The sequence below is a fragment of the Phaeoacremonium minimum genome, assembly GCF_000392275.1.
Source record: "Phaeoacremonium minimum UCRPA7 unplaced genomic scaffold PA7_03_scaffold_415, whole genome shotgun sequence".
In the NCBI taxonomy this organism is placed as follows: domain Eukaryota; kingdom Fungi; phylum Ascomycota; class Sordariomycetes; order Togniniales; family Togniniaceae; genus Phaeoacremonium; species Phaeoacremonium minimum.
Genome location: NW_006921317.1, coordinates 256,608 through 283,546, shown reverse-complemented (window position 1 = coordinate 283,546; position 26,939 = coordinate 256,608). Strand labels below are relative to the sequence as shown.

At 52.7% G+C, this 26,939-nt stretch overlaps 4 protein-coding genes across 4 annotated transcripts; 1 reads left to right on the top strand and 3 right to left on the bottom strand.

Annotated features, from left to right (window-relative positions):
• Positions 1-15,216: 15,216 nt before the first annotated feature.
• UCRPA7_5573 (putative atp-dependent protease la protein) lies at positions 15,217-18,319 on the bottom strand (the record flags this gene model as incomplete). The annotated part of the gene is made up of 4 exons (XM_007918119.1): positions 15,217-15,304; positions 15,400-15,569; positions 15,666-17,782; positions 17,851-18,319. The coding sequence occupies 4 exons, from the start codon at positions 18,317-18,319 to the stop codon at positions 15,217-15,219; spliced, it is 2,844 nt and encodes a 947-aa protein (XP_007916310.1).
• A 925-nt stretch (positions 18,320-19,244) lies between these two features.
• On the top strand, positions 19,245-20,232 carry UCRPA7_5572 (putative replication protein a 32 kda subunit protein; the record flags this gene model as incomplete). Its single annotated transcript, XM_007918118.1, has 3 exons — positions 19,245-19,248; positions 19,304-19,419; positions 19,516-20,232. The coding sequence occupies 3 exons, from the start codon at positions 19,245-19,247 to the stop codon at positions 20,230-20,232; spliced, it is 837 nt and encodes a 278-aa protein (XP_007916309.1).
• A 352-nt stretch (positions 20,233-20,584) lies between these two features.
• Positions 20,585-21,521, bottom strand: UCRPA7_5571 (putative gcn5-related n-acetyltransferase-like protein; the record flags this gene model as incomplete). The annotated part of the gene is made up of 3 exons (XM_007918117.1): positions 20,585-20,809; positions 20,893-21,145; positions 21,217-21,521. The coding sequence occupies 3 exons, from the start codon at positions 21,519-21,521 to the stop codon at positions 20,585-20,587; spliced, it is 783 nt and encodes a 260-aa protein (XP_007916308.1).
• A 1,714-nt stretch (positions 21,522-23,235) lies between these two features.
• UCRPA7_5570 (putative isopentenyl-diphosphate delta-isomerase protein) lies at positions 23,236-24,130 on the bottom strand (the record flags this gene model as incomplete). The annotated part of the gene is made up of 3 exons (XM_007918116.1): positions 23,236-23,468; positions 23,538-23,876; positions 23,938-24,130. The coding sequence occupies 3 exons, from the start codon at positions 24,128-24,130 to the stop codon at positions 23,236-23,238; spliced, it is 765 nt and encodes a 254-aa protein (XP_007916307.1).
• Between the last annotated feature and the right edge of the window lie 2,809 nt (positions 24,131-26,939).

The window sequence follows — 26,939 nt, the reverse complement described above, 5'->3', positions numbered from 1 at the left end:
ATGTCTACCCGCTGCCGGTCATCGCGAGACCAACCCTCTGAGGAAGATCCACCTGCTTGGTGCTGTGGGAACTGCTGATGCGGCTGTTGACGATTCCGTATTGGCGGTAGTTGATATGCAGGTGTCTGAAGTGGCCTTGTTGTGGGTGGTAGTTCGCTTCTCGGAACTTGGTAGGAAGATGGCCCGGCGGCATAGTCTGACCGACTTGGAGAAGCGGCGTAGGATGAAGACATGCCGGGGCTCAAGCCTGGCATCAGCTGAACTGGAGTCGTAGGTTGTCTTTGGCCGTAAGCCATATCACCGCCAATCCTAGGACGCCCTGGATCAAATGTCGCTGAAACAGGTGTTGGCTGGGAATATGCCTGCTGAGGCGGTGGATATGAGTATGCCAGGTCCCGTGGATCCCGAGCATGCGGAGAGGGCGTGGGATGCTGGAAAGGCCGCACTGGATTGTTCAACACGACCACGATGAAATATATGGAGTCCTGCTTCGCCAAACCGAGTCGGACTGAAAAGGTTCTATGTTGGCCATCTTGCATAGCGAAGGTCAAGTACTCCAGCCTTTCCAGAGGGTATCTGGCCAGATCCTCAGCACTAAAGCCAAGGCCTTGAATCACCCTATCTTCCTCCTGTTTCCCAAATATAGGCGGAAGGTAATTTGGATCCTTCCTTGTCTGCTCATCTTGCATTTGCCGCTGATGGACCGAAATTTTGTCTTTGTCTCCAGGGACAAGCAGTTCTGCGAGCTTGGCACCTCGAACTGAAGCCCGGTTGATTGCATCAATAAAAGTCGTAGATGCCTTTGCTATCTCCATGTCCATGGTCAAGAACGCTGCGGGTTCAGGTGGCCTTGTCGATATCGATAAAGGAGCAGGAAAGACGTTGGCGTCTGCCACAGATCCTCGTTCAATATATCGTGGCCCAACAGAGCCAGGGGGCTGCGATTTTAAGACTCTATACGATTGCGTTCGGCGAATCGACTCATCATAGTCCGGTGGCATCTGTGTTTGGGGATTATACAAGGACAATGGTCTCCGTACTGCGGGATCTTGAGGGTGGGTATGGCCAAATTGTGGAGGTCCGAACCTCGCCTCCCTGTCATCTCGAAGTCGAGGACGACCACGTTTTTTGTGTTGCACATCAACACATGCATCTTCCTTACCATTGCTGAGGCATCGCGAGCAAGGTCGTTGAGCTGCTTAAAGTCAGCACACATTATCATTTGTTGTGCATGAAAAGCAAGAAAAGAAAAACGCCAAGCCAATGCAGTACTGTTGTTATTGCTTCTCTTGGCAGCACTCGCTGTTTAGTTCACTCTGTTCAGCCTCAATAGGGGCGAACTAGTGAAGCCACGATCTTCGACCAGTCCCTGCTGTTGAGTTCCAGAGTTCACTCCAAAGCTCGAGTGTCACATTTCTGTTTCGTCCGAGCGGTGCTCCGGACAATCTTTGTGTTTTTTTCTTTGCTGTGTGTATGTCATCGGATCATCGCTGTCGAGGTTTACTTGGTCCTGCGGCTGCGACCGTGGTTAAAGCGAGCGGAAGATTGTCCCGGTAGACATTGCCCGGTTGCTCATCTCCCAAAAACGCAGACAACCGGGCCGGCTTGCCGGGTCTCGGGGCCCTGAGTGATATCCAGCAGTTTGGAATATATTCAGTCCGTAATGCATTGACGGGTCTCTCTCGGATCGAGGCGGGCGATGATTTGTTTACCGGAGTTGAGCAGGTGCTCCCCGGGTTGCTCCAATGCGTACGTCTGAACTTTGTGTCTTGTTACAGAACCCAGCGAGTCGCCTTGCGAATATCGCGCCTGCGCGCTAGGTGTTCCCTGCCTCCTGACAAGGAGGATTTTCGGTCGTCACCGGTCAGAGCATCCATGTCTTACCGCAATCAAGTTCCTAAACTATAACTCGCTAAAGGCATAGACAAATGAAGAACAATACATACCGTCACATCTAGGCATGGTCAGCAAATCTATCTATTTGTCTCTTCAGGATACCTTGATCTTACCTAAGGTGTGCCCTCTTACAGGGAACACAAGCAGAAGCTACGTGTCCCTTAGTCTTCCTTTGGGATTTTGGTGACGTCGGATATGGTGGGTTCTCGGGAATTGGTGGTCGAGATGGCACGGGATAGCCCGTCGTCGAGGGCCCTGATGCGGGTCCTGGGGCCGGTAGATATGGGTGCTGTTGCATGATCTGGCCGTGCTGTGGAGGATAGGCCATATGCCTAGGGAGCAACTCTTCTGCAGGTCGAGGGAAAGCATACGGCATTCTTTCTGAAGGCTCCTGCGGGTATGGCCTCACCGGAGCTGATACGCCTGTTTGCAGTCTCTGGTCGGGTTGGGTCGTCGAGGGTCCACGATAAACATCTTGGCCTGGCGTCTGATACGTTCCCTGACTCCGGTCGCCGGCCTCTTGACTTGCTTTGGGCGGAAGCGGCGGAGATCCTGACATGGGCGGAGAAGGGTATTCTCCCGGAGGAGGAGGCGGCGCGCTTTCGGACTCTGCTCTGGCCCAATTCAGGTCTAGAGCGAAGCGCGCCAGGTCTGACTGACCTCGGCGTTGGCCGAGTGAGTGAATCGGAAGGGCACGATGTTGGGTTAGGGCTTGCATGGATATAGCTCTGCAAGGTTTAGCGAAGGGGTCGAAACTTCCCAAGGCTTTCTACCAGCCAACGGTGGGACCCCGAGAAGCGAGAGACGTCCCTGGATGGGAGATGGACAACAGGACCTGGGGATGTCGACTGTACTGATGCCCAACATACCCTACTCCGTGTGTTCGACGTCTGGATGATACAGTTTCCGAAGGATATCAGTCGATCGGTGCTGCTGGGTTACAACCTTGATGTGGAGGGAGGTTGCCTTCGAAAGAGGACTCCAGCACTCCGAGACTTCGAACAGTCGCAAATATTACGGTTTACAGCCAGGTACGATGCAACTGCATTTAAAGTCCAACTCTGCGTGATGGAAGGCGGCACCAGAGAGACAGTTCCCTTGTGTTCGCTTCCACGAAAGCGAGCCTGGGAAGATTCCGTCGAGGCCTAAAGACAACAAGGGGCGACACGGTTTGCACGGACGGGTCAGACAAGATAATGCACTGTAATACCAGCTCAGTGAATCTTGGGCTTCCCGTGATACGGCATGCGGCGGTGTTCGTGGTGGTTGAAGGTGTCGGAGAGCTGCAGAAGAACCAGAAGAAATACTGAGTGTCTATCCTCGTGGTGAAGAAGAGGAACAACACGTAGCGGGGCAACCGGCGGCGATGCTGTCAAGACCAACGGTTGGGTTTTGTGGTTGCTGTAGTCAGATCTCGAGCTCGTCCTGCGTCGTTGGAAGCCTGGGATGTAGTCGACTTAAGCTGGTCTGCAGAAAGCCCGGAAGGCGTCGCAACTCATGGACTTGGAGAAGGTCCAGAAATTGGGATGGTGTCAGTGGCTCCCAGAGGCTTTTGTGTGACTTAAAGAGGACGGAGCAATTGAGATGGAGCCAAGATGCAGACAAGGGTGGTTCAGGGTTGATCTGGAGAGGGGAGTGGCCGTCAGGGAGCACCCCGGCCAGTGCTCCAGGGTGGCTGCTAAATCAAGGGTAGTCTGCTATGCCACCCGCACTCCCCTGTCAACTCATAAATAAATTCTTCTCGGTGGTGGTAGGCAAGGCAAGGCAAGGCAAGGTAAGGTAAGGTAACTTAAGGTAGGGCAGACAAATACGTAAAGTTGCTGAATAAGTTGAGTTATTAAGGGCAAGGGGCGACCGATGATGGTGCGGATAAGATATGTAACGGGTAGTACCTAGTACCCTTGGTCCTTGGTGTATTGTATCGAGCTCGGTATGTACATCCACCTGCGCTTGGGCAGATCAGATACAGCAAGTACCGTACCGTATCGTACCAGCAGTGGCCAAGGTGGGCAAGTAGAGTAGGCAGGTACGATGGAGGTTGGGGTGGATGGACATGACCCTGGCCCGGTCGAGTAGAGTACCTAGGCAGTAGCAGGTAACCTGACCGACCTGAGGAAGAGAGAGGTAGGGTGGGAGTAGCAATGTCAATAACAGCAATATGGCAGTACGCGAGGTAGAGTACAGCAAGGCACAGCAAGGCAACGCAAGGCAACTTGGGTTAACTTAAGCTAGGTCAGGTCGGGTCAGGTCAGGTCAAGTCGAGCCAGGTAAGGAGCTTAGACATGCAGAGTCAAACTCTCCTCCAACAACTTCGTCTGCCCTTTCCATGGCACGGGGGCGGCGTGCAGTTGCCAGATCTGCGCTCGCTTCTGAACTACGCCAGAGAGGACCGGAGCATGGTGAGGTAGACAGGATAGGATAGGATGAGGATCATGCCCAGGGAGAAGACCCGCCTGCCTCACGGATCCGCGTTCCTCCTGTGACCGGGCGGGTATTAGGGATGATGTGTAGGCATGGCCGTTGCTTCAAGAGGCTCAAATCGACTGGACGAGAGGCGCTCGAGGGCAGCGCGGAAGAGGGTGAGTCTGGAGCCGAATCGACCACGTACCGCAAGAATTCTCCGGCAGCACTGGTCCTGAGAAATTGCACAGAGATGCGACGACGCCAGTAAGACTGTTCCAGCGCAATTTTGATTTGGGGAGACTGGTGCGTGTCTCGTCTCCCGGGTCCGGCACCCAGCGACCAGAGGGTGTGTCTATGAGTCCAACGGTCACAGCATGTAGAGGCACGATGACTACCCACCTACTATGCAGTCGGTACACTAGACAGGCGACCTCAGCAGACCGGGCATGGCATGGCATGCTAGGACAGGGCGATGTACACTAGGGAAGGGTAGGCCAGGGTGCTACCGCGCAGGGGGGCAGAGGAGGAGGGCAGCGAGCGAAAGGCTCGTCACTAAGGCAGAGCTACTGCATAGTAGAGACACACGGAGAGCACAGAGAGCACAGAAGCTTGCCCTGGCTCCAGAGTACCGAGATGGCCTCTTGACATCGCCGTCGGCTGAGACAGGCCCAAGTGGAAAGAGGTGGGGGACTTTGAACGTGTGGAGTGGCCCAGAGAGGCATGAGATGCACATCTGAGACCCCACGGACAGAACGGTCAGGGTAGAGACACGGTCCGGTTGGGCAACGCAACGCCAGGAACGCCAGTCGACATGTCTACCCGGCAAGTCAAGTTACCCAGGATGGAAGTAAGGTACGGGTCAAGCACCTGCAAAAAAAAGACGTACGCACTAACTGCCTTGGTCTAGATCAGGTCAGGTACGGTACCAGTACCGCGCGGCATTCTGTCCCCGAGCTAGAGAGACTTGCAGGGCGGGCGGCGACTTGACGTCTTTGACAACGGTTCCCTCAATGTTGTGCAGAGATGGTACCTCAATGCACCTTTGATGAGATGGCACCGGGAAAGAGAGGATCTGAGCTTAGACTAGGTAGATTAGCACCAAGGCGCCAGGGACCCTGGCTGGGCGACGAGTGAGTGGTGGAATGCATGAAGACATGCCATGTACGGTACTGCACCCTCCTGGAAGTCCTCGTCGCCATGCCTACCTACTTTCCAAAGGCAGAGAGTCGTCACCCTGCTTTACTATAAAGATATTTTAGTAAAGCTAATGTGTGCATGTACAGTCTGTCCAGATGTTCAGCTTCTATGGACCAACACACCGAGACTCAGCGGTAGTCTCCTGGGTTACTCCACGGCCGGGAAAGAAGGAAGATCAAAGGCATTGCAGGATTTCACAGTTGCGAGTCACGCGTGTGTAGCAACTAGAGGAGCGTGCTGATGCTCGCCTTGGGGCCTCCATCTCCAATGCTAAGAAGGCTTGATCAAGAATTCAGCGCCAAGGGTCTGTTAGTTCAAAGCAGCGGAGCAAAAGGCAATGGATTTGCAGCAATGGAATGGCAGTGGACCAGCGAAACCCCGAACTCTTACCGCCAGGCTACCTCTCTTAGGCAAGTCGTCAGACCGTACCTGTACCTTGCGTTACAGATAAAGGCGAGGCAGGGCATGGCATGACAGCTTGAGTAACGCCTGTAGCTACGCTGTGCTGGATTTTGCGTGCAGGTGGGTAGACGACATGCTCTACCACGGTGATGCCAGCATGAATGGCTCTGGTCGATCCTCGCTCCCATTCCCAACGACAGCTGATAACACTCATACGCAGAGAACTGTGTTTGGTGATACCTCGGTACCAACTGACGAACGGAGATTTATGCAAATCAGCTAGCCTAGCATTTTAGACCCGTCGGAATGGGACGTTGACGAAGTGGGCGGGTGAGCGGGCTAGACGGATCAGATCGTTGCTGGAACCCTTGATGTGTGATGTCTCGAGAGTTAAATTGGAGGAACGATGGAGATGTTCCACCACTACTATCCGCCTCGGCAAGCTCTTGCTACACGAGATATTGTACCTCCAGCCTGCCGTCAGGAACCGCCTGCAGCACTACAACTACACCATAGAGACTATACTACATCACAGACTTCTGTCATGGTAAGTAAAAGCAGGAGGACACCATTACAAGCCTTCCACATCTTGACGAGGGGTAATGCCTGGAAGTGGTCGAGGAAGGCACAGCCAGGTGTACTATGCAGTATGTCCAGGGAGTACACAACAACAGTAACAGGGCCTACCTGGGTATGCAAGCCCACCAGCAACTACCTATAACACACTTCAACTAACTTAGTTGCGTGGCGCTAAGAGAGCACCTAGTGGCACGTCAATCAAGACCGGATTTCCAGGTTTGGGCTGCTGCAGCCCTTAAGTCGAGCAAAATGTGGCTTGCGTGGAATGTTGTGCGGACAGGATCAGACAGATCATTGTTCTTTGACAGCTCACAGCTTACAGCTGCAAGTTGCTGCAAGCTAGTCAAGCTTTGTCTTTGCCAGACTCCCCTGAATTGTAGTGCAGCAACAGCCCTTATCACCACAATCGCAGTTCCGCACTCCGATCCCCCAGCAAGCAGAAATCGCTTCATCGAGTCCGCACCCAGCGCCCCGTTTGATAGGCGCTAGTGTCGATTGGCAATATATTTAATATTACACCATCATCCGGAAGGGTGCCTTGCTCAGGCTCGCGCGGACTAGCTGCCGTGGCGCGGTCACATAATGGAGACTCGAGCCTAGGATCTCGCCCTACAACGTTGTCCGCCATCCACTGGGCGTCCCACTCGGCCTCGTGGCCTCGGAATGTCGAATCCATGCAGGTGGTCAAGGGTTGAGGTCGATGACCCCTGCGGTGAATGGGACCCCAATCTTATTGCTGTGCGAAGTAATGATGCTTCCCGACTGGCTCCTTTGCGAGTAGCATTGATGGGAGGTCAGTGCATAAGGCAATCCGAAATTGGACGACGACCATGAAGATGTTCCAATACCGAGCCTGTTGCTCATTGACGCCTCATGCGTGCAGCACTCAGAACAAGGGATTTGCGGTCAGGTAGTTATCGATGGGTACGCGTGTGGCATTTAGCGTCGTGCCTCAATTGCTGTGTTGGTGACAGTGACATCAACCAATAGTACAGCTATGGTGCTTATTTCCAGGTTATGCATCTGCAACGGACGAGGTGCTTCCCTGTGTGAGCAGTCAGCGTTAGAGTAAGATGGACAGATGCAACAGTACCATCCCGAGAAGACACTCTAACACATGGGCCCCAATATTATTAACATGGTCCAGCATTGCACTGTGCTGTACACATCACATCTCATGGCTATGAGGGTAACACGATCATCATGTTCCCTGGCTGGTGCAGAGCCACAAATCTTCCGTGTCTGGATAAACCCCCAAGCAGGGCAGCTAGCATCCATTGTGGCTGGTAGCATTGATCAGCCCACGCTCCGGAAGCGAAATCCATTGGTCGCAGGTGAATAATGGGTGAGAAACTCCAACGGCAAACTACATTTCCAACCTCGAAAATGTAGTTGCAACCTGACTTGGCTTGTCCCAGGCTGACATCAAGAATCGAGCGAGCAGGCAAGTTGGTGCAGGTGCCACCGTCATTATTGCCCAGATGTATCTATTATACCTTATCCCCGCAAGGTGCAAAATCGGGGCCACGCGTGAGGCCGGCGTGCATTGCTGCAAGATGGATATAGGTGGAGGGAGTCTCTTATTATGGCAAACCAATAAATGGCTGTCTTATGCCGGTAGCTCCCCGCCAATCCTCCACATGGTTGACACAAGCGAGCGAGCAACTGGCGTGGCTTGCGTGAACCGCACAAATCCTGTCCATCATCAAAGCAACTCAGGGTGCTTCATGTAAAAATAGCTGAGAAACTGTGCTGCTACATGGATACGCGATCGACACGGGAGACTCTTCGTCTCGCCATCCTGTTGGCATTTGCTTTATGCTTGTCACGGGGCAGAGGATAACGAGCGGACTTGCTGGTTGGTGCCTCTGTACAGTACAGGATTCGCAGGGCTTGCGGGCATTGTGATGCGGCTCCCTTGGTCCATGCGCCCAGGCCTCCACTGTGCTGTTGCGTCTCGACTATTCAGCTAAGATACCTAGGTAGTGTATCAACGGTTGCTCGCCCCTATGACGCGGTCCATCGGATCAAGCATCATGCACATGTGCCTATGACTCAAGCCTGGTAGGCACAATACCTACCCAGGCAGGCACAAGAACAGCTCTCGGCATATAGACCACTCCAGCTGAGGCGACATTGAACTGACAGAAGCAGTCAAAAGTTCCCGCCGTGCGTGCGTGCATGCATGCGTGTGTGCTGCAGGTCCCAGGGCTGGTTGGGTTGGGTTGGGTCGGGTCGGGGGGATGGTCGATCCTGGGACGGATGCATGGGGGATCAGATCAATGCTTACCTTACCGTGCATACCACGGAACGCCAAATCTTAATTTTCGTCTCTCCTTTCCCTCCCTGTCATCTTCGTACCATTCGTGTGTGAGACGCGTCTGTGTTCATCATGCAGCCCGCACGCTTTGGGGGGCTTTCAAGGGCTTGGGCTTTATGCCTCGCAATCCTTCAGGGAAGTTGCCGGCCACTTGCCAGGATCACCCCTTCCCCCTTATTGTGGCCAAACAAGCTTGGTTGGTAGCTGCTTCCTCTTTTTGGCACCTTCAGCATCATTGCTGCGTAACCGTCGTCTGTTTGGGGCAGGAAGCACACAGAGCTATGACTACGGTCTTGCCTTTCCGCACCGAAGCTTCTCACCAAATAGGAATGCACCTCCGCAAAACAAGTCTCCGCATGTTCGAGATCAGATCACCATGCCATACCTAGGTATTATGCCACTGTCATCGAGCATCCCCAGGGATGCCTCTTCTCTTCTTACCTTGCCTGCCTCCATCATTAGGGGCCTAGGAGGTACTGCGGATTATGCTACCTGGCATATTGAACGTCTCAAATCGCTTATCGTCTGAGACCTTCTGCCGAGAGAGCTCCGACCCCCCAGCAGTTGCGCAAGCCTCGAAGCGCCGCCTATCATCACGGTAGATCGACATCCATATGCCACGCCCATTGCGCCACCATGCCCTCCTCGTGGCTTTAGCCTGGCACTTATTCGTCTGAACTTTTGGATTTAAACTTCAGCGGACGACACCCCCGGCTCATAACTGTTCGGACCTCCACCTACCAGGGCAGGCCCCAGCCCGCCCGGTGGACAAATACGGCATCTGAGCGTTAAAATTGCTTCCTCTGACCGAGTTGGTCTTCAGTTGCAACTAGCTCGCTCAATGGCCGATATTCAAAGCTCCATCCGTCTAATCGTGGGTTTCTCTCGGGCCATGCGAAGCCGACTCATGTGTGATTTCAGGCGCTCCACTGTCCCACCCAACAGTTCGTTACACGGTAGAAGACGCCAATCTCTCCTCTCTATCGAACCCCGACGGCGTTGATAGCAATTTTTGCCTTGTTGATTCGGCAATATCCTTCGACAGAGCACGCCCCAATGTGGAGCGATCACGATCATTATTGGCGTTTCTTTTCAACGTCATTGCATCACACAGTCCATTTGCTGACAACGCAATAAGCGAGTAGGCCAGCTCGAGTCTTTGAGCTTACATTTCTTGACTTCTCTAGGAGCTTTGCTCTGCGGTTTCCATTGGAAGTATAACGTCCGTTGGCGCAAGGGTCGCCATTGGTGGTTGCCGGCCATGTCTCGTAATTGCTTCACGAATCTGCTCACAAGACTAATGGCCTTAGACTTCTGAGACTCACCGCTCAAAAGCACGAGCCCAGAGGTTACGGCTCCCGGAGCGAATTACAGACGAGTCTCACCCACACCATTTTGCTAAACACGCTACTTAGAGATCCTTGATATCTCAATTGAAGACCCACGTCATATCCTGGCATCAGGGTGGAAAGAATCTCAAGGACACCTAGGGTGTTTAATTGCTGTAATATAAGCCAGGGACACCAGATCGCATGCTGGCCTGTTCACATCTGACAAGGGTGGCCCCAGCCATCCCTGTTCCCGGCGGGCATGCTAACAACTTAGGGCCAACGTTGTGACCGGCCTAAGATTTAGACACCGTCGATGAGGTGAACAGGATTTCCCCATACTGCATAGTGTTGATGACTTTGGTCTCAGAGTGTGGAGCCAGAGACTTCTCAGTTGCTCGACAGACAACTTGACGAAAGCAAGTCCGTCATAACAGCCCCATTTAGGTTCGACACAAATGAGTGATTTTAGGACTCGGATCCTCAATACCCTGGTAGCCGCCCATTGACATGCATTTAGGAGACTGTCGTCCGGGGCTCACCAAATCTCCGTGCTAACGCAGGCTAAGATCCGATGAGTGCCCTTTAGCTTAAGCCACCGGAGAGTTACCTTGTCACTACATGCCCTCGACACGGAGTCCTCGGAACGCAGGATTGGTAGTTGATCTCGACGACTTCTCTAGACTTCCTTACGAAGGGTCTTCTCCAGTCTCGAATATGTGCAGCGATCTCAGAGCATATGCTTGGGGTGGCCCATGTTCCTTGATGCCACGAAGGACTTGAACGTCCATTTTAGATGTTTTGTAAGTGAAGTCAACAATTACGTGTTGAGGCTTTCTGCTGCTTGAAGCGATCGTCTTAAGATGTGCTGGATTGGGTATTTCTCCGAGAGACGAAGTCGCAGGTTTCTGTGATCTGGTCCGATCAAACAGCACATCCCGTTTTTGACGGGCCCGAAATAGCACGAAACAGGGAGGGATGCGTTGGTGTTCTTCATGCTTCTAACACTTCACAATTGCCTGAGTAGCCTGAAGTAAGAATCGTACCACTCCGATTACCGCATTACGCAGCGTCGTCAAGCACGTTCAGTCCAGCAATGGTGGGATCACGGAGCCTCTTCAATGGCTAGGCACCGCCCGATAATAGATAGTACGAAGAGCCTATCAACGTTGACTTGCTGTCGTTGACTGCTCAGTGCCACATCATTCCCGCTCATGGCAAGACTAAAGATGCGCAGCGGCGGAAATCCCACGTAGATCTACACCTAAGGTGACTTTCGGGGAGCACACAGACCATCAGTCGCCGAAGCTTTGACCTGTGCAGGGACCACAGTAAATGCCATCTAATCTCAATATCTTCCACCATTACCACTATTGAGTATAATCTACGACCCCGTCATTCACCAAACGCAGATCGCCATGGTTATTGCCTACCGCGCTAATGGCAATACGTCTACTAATATGCGAATACTACATCACATTACACCCCCGCGTGCTCTTGAGGTCGAGTACACTATCCATTAGTCCCGTTCAGCCCTCAGACACCTCTTCGAAAAGCAGTGTTGCGGACAGATGCCCAACCCTGCTGTCCCTCCCTTGTAGCCGATCTCATCGCCTCTAGAACAGTCACAAGCCAGACTGGATCTTGCACATTCCTGTCCTGCTTCCTGCTCTGCTCTACATCCGGTCACTACTGTTGAAGATGCACGTCTATGCCTACCCTGGCATAATAGAGAAGGAGCCGCTGTGGGCCTTGTGTTGAGACCGAGGCGAGGCGAGGCGAGCAAGACCCGGATGGGTCAAGCGGACTTTGAATTCACCGTACTCATGAATCGTCTCATTCCACTCATGCAGCATCCATGCTAGATCGACCGCCAGTCCTGCATCCATACTCTCGCTCTTTCGTGGAGAGGGATGCCCTCTACACATCTACCTGGTGAGCCCAGAACTCCAGTGCCAATTGGACAGTCCTGTCGGCAAGTGTGAAGCTGGTCAGGGATTGTCGAAACCCCCGTCCAGGCGAGGAAACTGGCTTCACGGCATGATAGGCTCATTTCGATCATCGGGAGAAATCCTCCTCATCACGGGCCTCATTGTGATCCCCAAACCATTCGCTGCACGCGATCAAATCGTCATCTCTTTAAATTCATGCGGATGGAGTGCTGATGCACCAGCCAGGACACTTGGACCAGGCGGAGAATTTGGCTCCAACAGGGGGGCCACCAGGCGACCAACAGCAACTCACTATCCCCTGACCATATACCCTCGCATAATCACATCGCTTACACAAGGATCGCTGACAAGGCTCAGCAGTGTGCTATTTGCCGAGTAACGTCTCTGGAGCCTCATTAAATGGCCCATTATAGGGGTCTCTACAACGACAACAGCGTTGTCATTCAACGTGTACATTGCTGATTGTCAGCACAGTCGACACTGAGCTCCGCCACACAGGTGATTGAGGCTAGATAGAGTCACCTGTCCAGTCCGAGTACAGCAAAGGACCACTTAACTGCAATGTTACCGAACAGCCGGGATCAATCAATGGTAAAAGGTGGAGATCGACGCGGGCTGCTGCGTCTGAGAGCTGCAGCTTGGGCCGAGACAGGCGGCTATATCTCCTGCAGAACCATGGGACGGTGGATAAGGGCCAGACGGCAAAACCACCAGGCTGCTTCCCCGACAAGCCTCTAACACGAGATGACATGGGCCGGGGAAGTTTGGGACAATGGGAACGGTTCTCAAGGTGCTCCACGCTGTCATCCGCGCCTCTAGGATGATGATACCTCTGGTCCTGGCTCCCGTTAGCCCATCCTGTCGTGGCGTTCCTACAGAAGAACTGGGTCGATCTTCAGGCTTGCAACAGTCCTGGACTAATATTAAATATCCCTGTCAATATCACATTGACCCTAGGACAAGGGCCACTGATGCCTCCAACGGCTATCCCCTCCCTGTCCCCTCACTGTCTCCAATTTCGCTTGTGAACGTGCACCCTCAAACTTATTCTCTTTTGACTGTGATCGTAGCATTCTACCACTAATGATCAAAGTGTACGAGTAATGTGATACCGCAAATCATGGTGTGCTACACCTTCGCATTGCCGGACCGCATTCACAGCTGAGCCGAGAGATTAATAACTCTCCACACAGAGCCTGGCCTCGAATCTGCTCGTTAGCTTGTGCCTTTATTTCCGGAGAGCGCCTGATGAGACGAGTCTCACAGCTTGCGAAGTGGTTCTCCTGCCGACACGCGGCATACATGGTTACGTCCAGAGATATCAGAGAGTTGGTTTGAGCCAATATGACTAGAAATCATGCCAACTTCCACGTAAAGCAACATTATTACCACTCCCAGCCGACAAGCCAAGACGGGAAGAGACAATATCGGCCTTAGTTAACTCTTTCTTTATCAAATCTAAGAGACCATAAATTGCCTCGTGGGTTAATCAACAGGACGGCTTCGTCCACACAAGCCGGGATCTAATCCGGGACACTGCCTATCTTCCTATTTTCTATTCATCAACGGCAGCAGGGACAATACACCAGGGTATTGGGTCCAAGGGCCATACTCGAAAGGGTGTCAAGTGAGACTTACTGATGCAAATGCAGATACCTGAGACTTTAGGAGAGTCTGACCACAAGCAAGCCTACATTACAATCTGGTGTGGTGTTTTATTTGCTCCTAAGTAGATTCGCTACCTTTGCGTATCAAACTCGAAGCTTGCAAGACGTGCCAAGGCAAGTAAACTTGCGCAGACCATGATCCAAGCTCAGCCATTGAAGTTATTCACAGCATACCGATCACCTATGACCAAAGTCAACCATCTAGTCTGATCCTTTCTATGGCTTAATTTGAATAGTCTCTAGTGTCATCATGAAGGTTTAACGACAGTAGGAAGCAGAGGAGTCTCCTGTGACGTGGGCGGGGGGTTAGGGGTTGGCAGCAATGAAGCACATGCTTATGAAAGGAGACACATGTGAAGACAATGACCTGTGCTCCTCCAGGAAGTATCTACATCAGCACATACGACTTGTACATACTCATGAAATAATGTATTTACAAGCTTTCTTTCTTCATAGATGATTACGATACGAACATGACTGTACACTTGGCTGATGCATCCAGGATCGGTTTGGAATGACCTTTGATAACATGATGGCTACTGTCGAGTGTCCACTGCCCTTAATTACCATTGAGGAAGCTGTCCTTCCTCAAGAGGCCTAGTGAAGGCCCGGTCCGGAGGCTGGCGTCTGACGTCCGAGGTGAGGTAGTCCCGAGAGCCCACTCCCCGGGACTCCCTGCTCAAAGTGGCGTCGATACTTGGACGCAAGCCACGCAGGTTGGGCAAGTCAGGAGCAGTTCAAGGGGATACCGAGGCAGGGACCATGATAGGCAGAGTTCTGAGGAGCACAGCGGAACTATTCTTAAGTCAGCAGGCGGAAACGGACGAATGTCTTGTCTCCCATCATCTGCGCTGTCGTGCAAGGGTGGTCAGAATCGGCGTCCCACGTGGGACAGCAACACTGTGTGACGGAGGTCCCGGCCCAGACAGATCTTGCAATCAAAAACGGTGCACGCTGCTTCCTCCGAAGCAGAGAAAGGCGTATAAAGAGGTGACCCAGTATCCCGTTTCTGGTTAGTTGGTTGATTAGTTATGACATGTTCTAGAGACTTCTGCAGAGACACCCCTGTTGGAGGTTGTCCTGGTTGAAATTACACACAGATCTTAGCCTGGAGTTAGACGAGGGAAAACACTATATCTGCAACATGGCTTACAACCGCCAACAGCCTCCTATTTCCCAGGGAACACACCCGCACATATAGTTTTACAACGTGGACATGCAATTTTTTGCTCCGGGCGAATTGCACTACGACAGAAGTAGGTTACTATATCCGACGGTGGGTGTGCGGCCGGACGTTAAACGGACAGACACACTGTTTGTAACGTGGTGGCATTTCGCTTGCTCGATTCAGATGAGGGAATCTAAATGGACAACAGACTGAGACAGTCTGTCTCAGAAGCCGCGGGGAAACGCCTAGGCTGTACACAGACGCAATCTAAACCTGCAGTCCTCGTGCGGCAGGTGGGCAGTAATCACAGGCGGCTCTCGATGCCTGAGAAGTCCTGCTGCCCGGGCCAATGCGCGTCGGGCCATATATGGCGAATCGCCTCCCAAATATGACTGGAAACAACAAGAGCCGTTAGCGAGAAACATTCTTCATGACCAGGGTAGGTAGTAGATGGATGTCACACTACGCCATGGGTAAAAAGACATACCTGACATGGATGATCTCCAGGCCATCCTTAACCTCCTGGGGTAGGTCCTTGACATCCTTTCGGTTCTGAGCCGGTAGTAGTACTGTCTTGACGCCAGCTCGGAGCGCTCCGATCAGTTTCTCCTTGATACCTCCGACGGCTGTGATCCGGCCGCGCAGGGAGATTTCCCCCTGTAGTCACACACTTGTATTAGTCTCCGGACGCGAAACGCACGTAAGCCCCTTTCAAGAAGGGTGTGGGCACAACGAAACCGAAATCAGACTTACAGTCATGGCCATCGTCGGTGGTACGGCCCTTCCAGAGAACAAGGAGATCAAGGCAACCGCTTGCGCGATTCCACTACTAGGGCCATCCTTGGGGATGGATCCGGATGGGCAGTGTACATGGATGCTCCGGTTCTTCATGATATTCTGGGATGGATCCTGTGAGAGGCCCAGCTCGTAGGCGTGAGCCTTGACCCAGGTCAATGCGACTTCGACACTCTCCTTAAGCACAGATCCAAGCTTTCCGGTGAGCTGTACGTTGCCATTGCCTGGCATATCGGCTACCTCGATGAACAAAATAGCACCGTTGCCCCCTGAGCTGTACGCCACCAAACCGGTCACAATACCCGGGCGGCTGGTCTTTTCGGCGATTTCTTCCTCGAATTTCTCAATTCCCAGAATACGCTCGATGTCTTCGACGGTGAGCTGGGGTTTGTAAGTGTCGAGATGACCTCCGTCTTTCGCGTCGGCAAATTCTACAGCCTTCGCGCGACACACGGAGCCGATTTCTCGTTCCAAATTGCGAACACCTGCTTCTCGAGTGTAGGACTCGATTATCTTGGAAACAACATCCTGATTAAATGTAACGTGGTCCACATCCAGGCCATTGACACGTATTTGCTTGGGAATCAGGTGCTGCATGGCAATGTGTCGCTTTTCCAGCGTGGTGTAGCCAGGGATATATATGGTCTCCATGCGGTCCAACAGGGGAGCAGGGATGGTATCGAGACTGTTGGCGGTTGCAATAAAGAGCACCTTGCTTAAGTCCATTGGGACATTGATGTAGTGATCCACGAAAGTATGATTCTGTTCAGGATCCAGGACCTCAAGCATGGCTGCAGAGGGGTCCCCGTGGAAGTTGGACGTGCCAATCTTGTCAATCTCGTCCAACAGGAAAACTGGATTTGCAACGCCGACTTTCCGCAGTCCCTGTACTATGAGACCTGGCATCGCTGCAACGTAAGTCCTACGATGCCCGCGTATTTCAGCTTCGTCCCTGACTCCTCCAAGCGAAATTCGGTGAAACTTTCTGCCCAAAGCAGTTGCAACCGACCTAGCTAGGCTGGTCTTGCCAACACCCGGAGGTCCAATTAGAAGCAGAATAGGCGACTTATCGACCATTCGCTTACTCCTAAGCACCTCAAGCTTGGCTGTGCTCGACTTGATCCTCTGTTGTGTCATTCTCTCCTGGTTGCTAGTTTCAGTTGAAGGCTCCTCAGTCTTCGATTGCTCGCCCGACTCCAACGCTGCTAACTCTTGCTCTAGCTGTTTAGTTTGTGTGTCAACATCTTCATTGATGGACTGTTTGAGCCTCAGAACAGCTAGATATTCCAGAAGCCGCTTCTTGACTTTGTCCAGGCCGTAGTGATCATCATCCAGCTGTTTCCTTGCGACATTCAGGGTATCTGGGCCGAGGCGATCCTCTGTGACAGCCGTCCAGGGAATCTCTGCAAGAGTTTCAAGATAGCTTCTGGTGACGCCGTACTCCGCTTGAGCGGGAATCATCTTCTTTAGTCGTTTGAGTTCCCTCTCAGCGATCTTTGCAGCTTCTGGGCTGAGCCTTGCAGCCTCCAAACGCTTCTGGAGCTCTTCGAGTTCATTTGGTTCTTGGTCATCGTCATTGCCTGCACCCATGCTACCACCCATGCCCTGAGGAGGTGCCAGTGGCAAGCCGAACGCATTCGGTGGCATCCGACCCGGTATCTGAGGCTTTCTCCTGATCTGGTCTTGGTCCTTCTCGTCAGGATCGATAGTGAATGGGATTGAAGTCGTTGTAAAGGTAGTGATCTTTACGCTGTTCTTGATGCTGCCAATTTGCCGGTCAAGCAGCTCGATCACTTTCGTAATCCGTTCTTTGACATCAAACAGAGTGAGGACCTGAAGCTTCTCCTCGTAGGATGATTCGACAATATTTGCCATAAAGTCGGCAAGGAGACCGGCCTCTGTTAGTTTCTTCTTGACAATGAAAAAGTCCAGTCTCCGTGCCAGCAAGGGCGACAATCCTGTAGAGCCAGGTGCTCTAGGCAAGATAGCAGCAAGTCTTAGAATTCCAACAAGCTCTCGAGACAGTTGTTTTAATGTCTGGAATAGTTCCTCGAGTTCTGTATCTTGCATTGAAACTGTGGCCGAGAGTCAGTTGTTTGGTCTAGCACACTCGGGGAACCTCAAACAAGCTTAGGGACCATACCTTCATCATAGTGATATGAAGCTTTGCCCTCAAAATAAGGTTGCGCCTGGTATATCTTCTCGATCTTTATGCGTGCAACTCCCTCCACAAGCAATGCAAACTCGCCGGTTCCTCGGCCTTCGATGCCGGTGATCTTCGCCGCAACCCCGCAAGAATACAGATCGGACTTCTTTGTCGGCCGCCCTGAATCAAGAGTATCCGTAGGATGCGTTTGGTCGCCATTGTCGATGAGTAATTGGCCGTTGGGGCCGAGCAACGGGGATGCGATCGGCACACATGCTATCGGGACCGTATCGATGCGGCCATTTGTTGTCCGGGACGCCGCACGTGTGTAAACAGTCGAGAGCAAGGCGGGTATGTCGGGTCTGCTGGACGAGACCGGGACTCGCTGTATGATGCCGGGCAGCAGGACGCTGCCCTTTGGCAGTGGGATAATCGGAAGCGTGGCAGACTGCGATCGAGTGACCATGATGCGGACTCGGGCTATTACAACGCAATGACTGGGTATCGCCAAATTCGCTTAGCAGAGTGAGCCAGCGCCTGCGACACGGACTTTCGCAAGATGGATGTTAACTCGCTCAGGTAGAGATAATCGCTGATCACGATGAGTCGTAGGAATAGAAGTGCTGATGGAGGATGATGGGGTATGTTGGGTGAGAGGAGGATGAGGTCAGTCATCTAATCTGATCTGGTCCGGGGAGCGCTGGTGCTCAATGGAAAGTTCCAGGGCAGTGCTGAAAAGCCGAGGCTAACAGGGGAAGCTTCCGAGTGGGAGGCGTGAGGAGACTCCGTGGAGAGCACACCCCGGTGCCGGCCCACTGCCCGTTGAAGCTCGTGATCATGGTTGTTCACCTAATTAGACAAAATTATTCAGAGTACTATGAGAGAAAGCTACGAAGGCGAGCTCAAAGATTTTGACGCAGTCACGCATTCATTTCCACGGTTGCTCGGTATCGCTAGTGCTGAAGAGCGCAAGGCGATACTGCAGATTGAGCTGGAAAGAAAGACACTACTGCGTATGGCATGACGGCACCAGAAGACGTGAACTCAGTATGGATTAAAGGCTCTCTGAATGTCTACCTCCGAAATACAATCTCTCCTACGATATCCGTTTTGCTTCTTGCTACAATCTGAGACAGCAAGATCAAAGCAATTGTAGAGATTCGCGCCATGTGGAAAGGTGGGTGTGAAAGGTGAGGCGCACTCACTAACACGCCGCCTGCCAAGCGCCAGCTGGAAAAGCTCGGACCACTGCTAGTTAAAGTGGTTTCTGGTTGCCAGTCGCGTCGTCCCCTCTAGAACGCGTCTTCCATCTTATTGACTGTTGCCCCTCCACCAGACCTGCATCACGAAATCTTCGCTGACGCAACAACACAACCACAAACACCACAGCCATGAGTAAGTCTGCGTCGCCCTCATTCAGTGTGACCTCTGGGCTAATCTCCGATGATAGCGACTTTCGGCGGATACAGCAAGACTTCATACGGGGCACAAGGCGGTGACGATGCTGGCGGCTTCTTCTCTGGAGGCTCCCAGCAAGGTAGCCAGGGCGGCCAAGGAGGCGGAAAGGTATGCATTCTAGCAATTGACAATCCCAACAGACCTTCTTCTGCGCATGTGTATCTTTGGTCTCTGAACTGACTTGGCATCTTCCGTCGCGTTCAGGGCTACAGCGATGAGTCTCTCCGACCCGTCACCATCAAGCAGCTCATCGACCTCGAGGAGGCGTATCCCGGCGCCGACTTCGCAATCGACGGCCACCCCATCACCCAGGTCACCTTAGTTGGGCAGGTCCGCAATATCAACACGCAGAAGACCAACATAACGTATGTGCTGGACGACGGCACGGGCACCATTGACGTCAAGAAGTGGATCGACGCCGACAAGGAGGAAGATGCCGACCCCAAGTACCAGGAGGACCAGTATGTGCGCGTATGGGGTCGCCTAAAATCTTTCAACAGCAAGAAGCACGTCGGCGCTCATTTCATGCGCGCGGTGGACGATTTCAACGAGGTCAATTATCACCTGCTAGAGTGCACTTACGTCCACCTGTACTTCTCCAAGGGTGCTCTCGGCGGCCAGGGAGGAGCGGGTGAAAACGGCGCGGCCAACGGCGGCGGCGACGGCATGTTCGTCGACTCGGGCGCTGGTTACCAGAACGGGAACTCGAGCAAGCTCACCGGCTGCTCGGCACAAGCACAGCGCATGTACAACTTCCTGCACAACTCGCCGGGTGGAAACGAGGGTATGCACCTGAACATGATCTCAAATGGCACCGGCATGTCGGTAAGGGATGTGATTGGTGCAGCAGATGAACTCCTGGGTCAAGGCCTGGTCTACACTACTATTGATGATGAGACTTGGGCCATCCTAGACTACTGATCGGGACGTTTGACCGGGTGAGGAAATGGGATCACTGGCGTTGGCTTTAATGAGGCACATGGCATGAAATATGCTCTGTTTGATGTTATAATACCTATATAAGGAACGGAATGGTGGGTCGGGACCCTGACCGGCTGGCTGAGCTGTGCTGAATTGGAACGAAAAGAGAGAAAAGTTGACCGTAGCAAGGTAAGCGGTAACGACCGACTTAGAACTGAAATCTGTAGCAAGCAAGCAAGGACCAAATGGCAAAAGACAAAAAAACAAACTTGCGGATGCACGCACATCATCCACTGGCTCACATAACCTGACCTGTCGGCATTCCTCGAGGGAACAGCCGCATCTCACCTCCTTACATCAACTTCCGGCCGGCGTGAAACTTCACGACGGAGGCCTTCCCGGCGTAAGCAATCTTGCAGACGGGTTGGGGCTCACGGACCATGATAGACAGCTGGACGGGAACGAGTCCACGCTTGAGGAAGATGTCCTTCTTGACCTCGAAGCCAAACTTGCGATAGTAGGCATTGTTGGCCAGGGAGCTCGACTCAAGGTAAACCGGCCTGTTTTCAGCATCAGCCTGTTTGAGGAGGCCAGGCACGTTAGCAAAGCTCATCCAGAACACTCTTCAATTCACGAACAGTGACGACGACGGCGACTCACCTTATCAACCATGTGCTGGATGAGCTTGGCAGCGTAGCCACGGCCACGCCCGTGTGGCTTCGTCCCAAGGTACACGAGGTAGTAGGCGTCGTCATCGCGCTCGCCGAGTACCTCCGCCTTGGTGTCGTGCAGCAGGGGAAGCATCTCGTCGTAGTAGCGTTTCTTCCCCTCCGGCGACAGCTGGTAGTAGAGCCTCCACATGCCGCTCCGGAGGACGGTCCACCAGTCGTCCAAGTTCTTGCCGGGAGGCATCCTGTTATACCCCACAGATATTATCAGCTCCGAAGTTCTTATCAGAAAGCATAGCGTTCCCTTCTTACTCACCACAGGGCGACTCCCTCGTAGTCCGGACCGATGGTCGTCACGATACCATTGAGGCAGTGGGCAGCCACAATGTACGTCATGATGTCGACATGGAGCCTCCACTTCTCCTCGGGCGAGGCGCCGGCCATGTCGTCCGAGTTGAGGAGGTACTGGGCAAGATCATCAGTAGCAAAGGCGTGCGACAGCGAGAGCGCCGCCTCCTTGCATTCTGACATCCCAATGACTCGCACGGCCTCCTCCCACTTCCGTGGCACGAGGGAGTGCTTCAACTCAACAAAGGTGACAGTACTGCTTACGGTCTCCATGCTGGGCAAGTATCACCCGATTGTTCGCTGTGAGACATGGTGTAAGCTGTGGGCTGCGGTCGAGCATGCACGGGGTACGGATGAGTTGAGGCTCACTTTATCTACTTCGTTTATTTTGTATACTATCGCCCGTGTGAACTCTCGAGAGTTGAGTTCTTGAGACGGGCATAAATCTGGACGGATAGCGCAGACAATAGAGGGTGATGCGGAGGTCAACAGACATCAATGTAGACTTGACTTGGTAGTCGGTTGTAAAAGGGGTGGATGGAAGAAGACAAGGAGGGACAGAAGTGTCACGGCAGCGAGCTTGGCTCGGGGCGAGAGGACTGGGGAGAGCTGTTTGAAGATGAGTTGTGGATAGCAAGATGAGCAAGTTCGTCCTTCAGAGACTGCCCCAGGTTATGGGGCTGCGAACTCTTAGGGTTTGATGAGTGAGTCTTATTGATTTGAAGCTGAGCTTGGAATTCTGGTCGAAGACTACGGTGAAGAGAGGAGAGCAAGAGGAGGCAGGAAAGGGAGGGGTGAGAAGGAAGGGCAGATATGTAGATAATCGGTCGAGGAAACGGGTTTGGTAAGGACCCCGGTCAGGAAACGACGGGAGCACTAAGACATTGGGATGCACAGAGAGTGGGATGGATGTGCAGCCCGCTGATTATGGAGATGTGACTCGGTGAGCCGCAGGGACTACCTGCATCGCCAGGCGGCGAGACCTCCGGGTTGTCTGTCTGGCAGCACCGTGGTTGGTGCCCCGGAGGAGGGCGAAGAGCAGTCGAGACACATTGGTCTCTGTAAGCTGTGCAGAACGTCAGGGTCTGCTGCATCCATTATCAATTGGGCAGGAAGACGATGAGCGGGAGGCGAAAGAACAAAGACGAGACGAGGTACCAAGGAAGCACCGGCAAGGACAAACAACTGGGGAAGCCCAGCCCATCCCAGGTCAGGTCAATCCCAAAGCCGTGCGTATGCAGCGTGGGATGAGCGGTACAGTACTGCGTAAGTGCGTAGGTAAGGTTGTCGTCTGCGGCTACTCATACCGAGACCGGTTAGGATCAGTCCGACTCCTGATGCTAGGAAACGTGCGCCAAGGGCCCACTTGGGCTTCTGATTGTAAGCCGTCCCCAATCAAACGCCCTGGAATCACCAATATAGTCGCTTCTCGAGCATGAAGTTCCAAAGCAATTGGGCCCTTGCCCAGCTACTGCTGCAATGCAGGGGGGTCAGGTGACGTCGCCTCGAGGGATTACCCTTCAATCGCCTCCAATGGCTCCCGTAGGCGTGCGTTGAGATAAGGCGAACGACACTTACACGACAGAGATACCTGGAGATAGGCTCCTCTTCGATACCTAATTGATAGCACAAGCTCCGCACGTGGGGACAGCTTCTCGTTCTGGACAGCTTGGGCTCCATGTCCTCACAGCAATGTTGCATCTCTGCAGCCGGGCCAACGTCACTGTGCTTTTTTTCTCTCGTAGGGTAATTAGTTCTAGAATTGCATGTTGTATGTGCGATGCTCAAAACAGAAAGAAGCGGCTCCCGGCGTGAGTTTCAACTCGTCGACCGGATAAGAGCGGATATCTCGAAGTTCATAATGTCAGCCAATGGTGGACGTGTCTCTAAATGCTATCCCACACTGCTTAGCAAATCCTTGAGGGTACTCGGCGCCAAGTCCATGTTGGTCCAATTCAGCTCTTGCGCTCCCGGATGTCCCGTGCATTTACATGCGGCGAATCTCTTGCTCGTCCGTGTACTTCTCCAGGCCGGAGTCGAGGCTCTCCCACCATTCAAAGAGCATAGAGTTGCAGATGAGCTTGAACCATGGCGTGAACGTAAGACTCGGATCCTTGAACTGCTCCTTCAGCTCATCTGCCGTGACGTATTTTGTATCCCGAACCTCGTTCAGGTTCGGGTTGAGGTCCACATTGGCTTTGATAAAGAGAATGTAGTCAACTACCGGCAGCTGTTAGCTTGCGATTGCTTCCCGTTGTGCCAGGCACATAGGGGTTGGATGAGGCTTACTCTCATGCTCCCCCCACTTTCCATCACTCGGCGCCTTGTAGTGGATGCGTGTCAGGAAATGGAAGTCTTCAAAAGGAACCTGTTCCTTCTTAATGCCCAACTCGTGGTCCAACTTGCGCCGCGCCGCATTCTTGACGCCTGCAATGGAGTCGGGGAGGTTGGAGCCGGTTTCCGTAGGTATGCCGAGGGGGTGCGAGCAGCAGGTATTGGTCCACATGTCAGGGAAGGTGATCTTCTCAGACGCACGCTGCTGCAGAAGAAGCCTATTCTGGTCATCAAAGAGGAAGACGGAGAAGGCTCGGTGGAGAAGACCCTTGTCGATGTTGGTCATCAAATGGCCTGTAGCAAAGGCGGTTAGAAGTTGTGGCCCATAGAAGGCGGCTGCTGAGGAGATACGCACAAAGCTTCTTGCTGGCGGTGCCAATTGGCAAGTCGTTCTCATCAAGTACGATGCACACTTCGTCCATCAATCGAATCTGCTCCTCATCATGGCCGTCCAGCGCATCGCTGGTGGTGTCGATGTCGGGAAACAGACGCAAGATGGTCTGCGCCGTGATCGGCTGCGTCGTGGTGGTGGTAGTCGTCGTAGACATTGTGTCCTCGGGTGCTGTGTTTCGAGCCTGTGCAAACTCTGAAGGGCAGGAGACGAAGATTGCAAGGACGAGATCGCGCCGTTTGCCCTTGACCGACAAAGAAGTTGTTCGCACTATCTGCTGGCATGGGCACGGGTCCCGGGTCCGCCACCCAGGGGAAATTTAGAGGTGGGTAAGTGTGGTGGGGTTGACAGGGGGGTCGCCACCACACAGTCAATCTGGGCCGTCCAAAGATCTTCTACCGATTACAGAGAAGAGATCTCAAGATGCCTAACGAGATAAGCGCACGAGGACAAACAACTGAGTCCTGTATTCAACTCTCAGAGGTATCGACATTTCAATCCTGATAGCTTGGATGGTCTTGGATCTGAAATCCATCAAACTGAAATTCATTTTCCTTGATAAATGAAGTCCACACAGATAAGAAAGAGCCTTTGCTTGCTCGAAGCTGATTGCTAGTGTTGCTGTACTGCACGTTATCTCATTGGAAATGTATACATTTAAGTAGTTTCACTCGTCAACGATACTTGGACACTTGATAGTAAACTGAAGGTCTAGTTAATTTGAAGTATCATACACTTGATTGAAAGCGGTTAATGTACTAAATAGTGCTTGAATACAACCGTCTACTCTTTGCAGAGGCAGCAAATATATTCAGGGGTAGTCGATCGACAACGTCCTTGGATTTTCTACATCTTGGGAACCCTGCAACGAGGGATATCGTGATATAAGACCGGCTGATATCTGCACTATTAGTCTATTGTAACCAGTATATGTGATAGCTGAGGACGTAGGAGCTCTCGGTTAGCAACAAACGAAACCCAAATGAAGCAACGAATTCTTGTTAGTGAAACTGCCAGTTATTGGCTTGCAGCTGACTGAGTGCATTGAAGAGTTCGATGTCTTCCGGGTCAAGTACATAATCAGGGCCTTGTACCTGAGCCTGTGCTTGGGATTCCTGTTGAAGATTCATCGGTGCTGCCTGCGGGTCAGGTTGCCGAACGGGCACTTGTCCCTGAACAACCTGCTGAGCTGGAATCACTGGAGCTGGGTGCAGCCCTGATTGTGCTGCTGCAGCCGGCTGTGGGTGTTGTTGCTGCAGCTGTGGCAATGCGACCAGTTCCGGTGGAAGACGTCCGCCTGGCATCGAATTCCAACCGTAAGCAACTGTTGTACGTTCCCTGCCAGGGTAACCCCGGCCCCTGAGCTGCTGCAGAGCAGGGTCATTCGGGTCAGCAGGCGGCGGTGGGAATACGAACGCATCGTTGTTCTGAATCAGATGATTTGTGATCTCAGGGCGAGGCTGCTTATAGTTCTCGCGGTTGCTCCTATTTCCAATGAGAACGTTCAACGGTCCGGGGAGATCAGGCCTGTTGGGCGGTCGAATAGTACCGATTCCCCAAGGCCCATAGCCGAGTGACATCCTGTACAGCTCGCTGTCTTGACCCGGAGCTGTGCCGTTCAAGAAGGCGTTTCTGGCCGTCTTCATCTTCCCTTGGACCTGCTCCACACACTGGTGGCCAGTGTGTCTGCAAGAAGAACAGGGCCGGCTCCTATCACACCCCCATCCTTCGTCCTGGCAGCGCTTGCAAAACCTGTAAAACAACGAAGCGGGTGATGCGTTGAAGCCGGCCCAGTCCAGGGCGGTCGGGAGCACTCTTTGGTCCTTGAAGTCCCAGCATATCAAGCCAAATGTCTGACACCGAGCGCATCCAGAGGAGTTATCGCCATCGACGAGACGGTGGCAGTTGAGGTCGTTTTTGCTACATAGGTAGCAACGATTCCCCGGAAATCTTCTCTTTGCAGGTCGTGCGGCAGCATCATCTCCGCCCTGTTGCATTTCAGCATGTGTGCGACGTCTTGAAGGCTCGAGAATCCCTTGCTGGACTGCCCGAGACTCAGGCACGGAAGGATCTCCCATTGGGGCTGGGGAAGCAGGCGGGAAAAGACCCCCAGGCTGTGCTGGCAGGAAGCTGTTTTCTGATGGAGGAGCCGTGTAGCTGACATTAGTTGCTGAGTATGCCGTCCCCTGGTAACCGGACAGAGCGTCACTTGCTGTTGAGCCGTAGCCCGTGTAGGGTGGGAGCCCCATAGACCGTGGAAGCGGTCGAGCAGGCAGCGGTAATTGGTTAGCCCTTGTTCTGCATTCTCTGTTGTTCAAGTGGCAGTCGGCACACTTGTACATCAGCTTGCTGGGGTCATCCTCTGTCAAAAACGAGCATGAGACTTGATACATTTGACACTGTAAACAAGCAGACCGACCTGGAATTGAAACAGGCGGTTGGCGAGCTGGTACTGCACCAATTCGCTCCAGTTGTAGCTGTAACTGTTCCGAAGCATTGGCATGGCTTGGGTCAGTAACCGAAGCGGCAGGAAACGCTGGCCCTGGAAGTGTCAGCGTCTGTATGTTGTGAGTTGCAGTGGCAGGTAGTCCTGTCGCTTGACTCACCAAGACGTCTTCCATTTCGGAAGGCAAGAATTGAGACGGACTCACATGTTGCTGAAGGAGAGCTGGATCAATTGGGATTTCTGGTTCGTTAATATCCATGATCTCATTGATGAACTCATCTCCGCCTGCGTTGCCAGATGGTTCTTTATTGAAGCTGTTGAAGGAATTCATTGTGACAGGTTCGTCCAAATGTATCTCTCCTATATCCTCTGGGAGGTGTTAGCGAATTTGATGACTCAAGATACTGGGCCGGAGAATGTATGAAAGCAGAAAGAGGCAAAGGATTTATATAAGGGGAGTCGACATTCATTATGTGATTTTCACGCCATTGTTCAACTTGAACAATTGTTTGAACAGTCA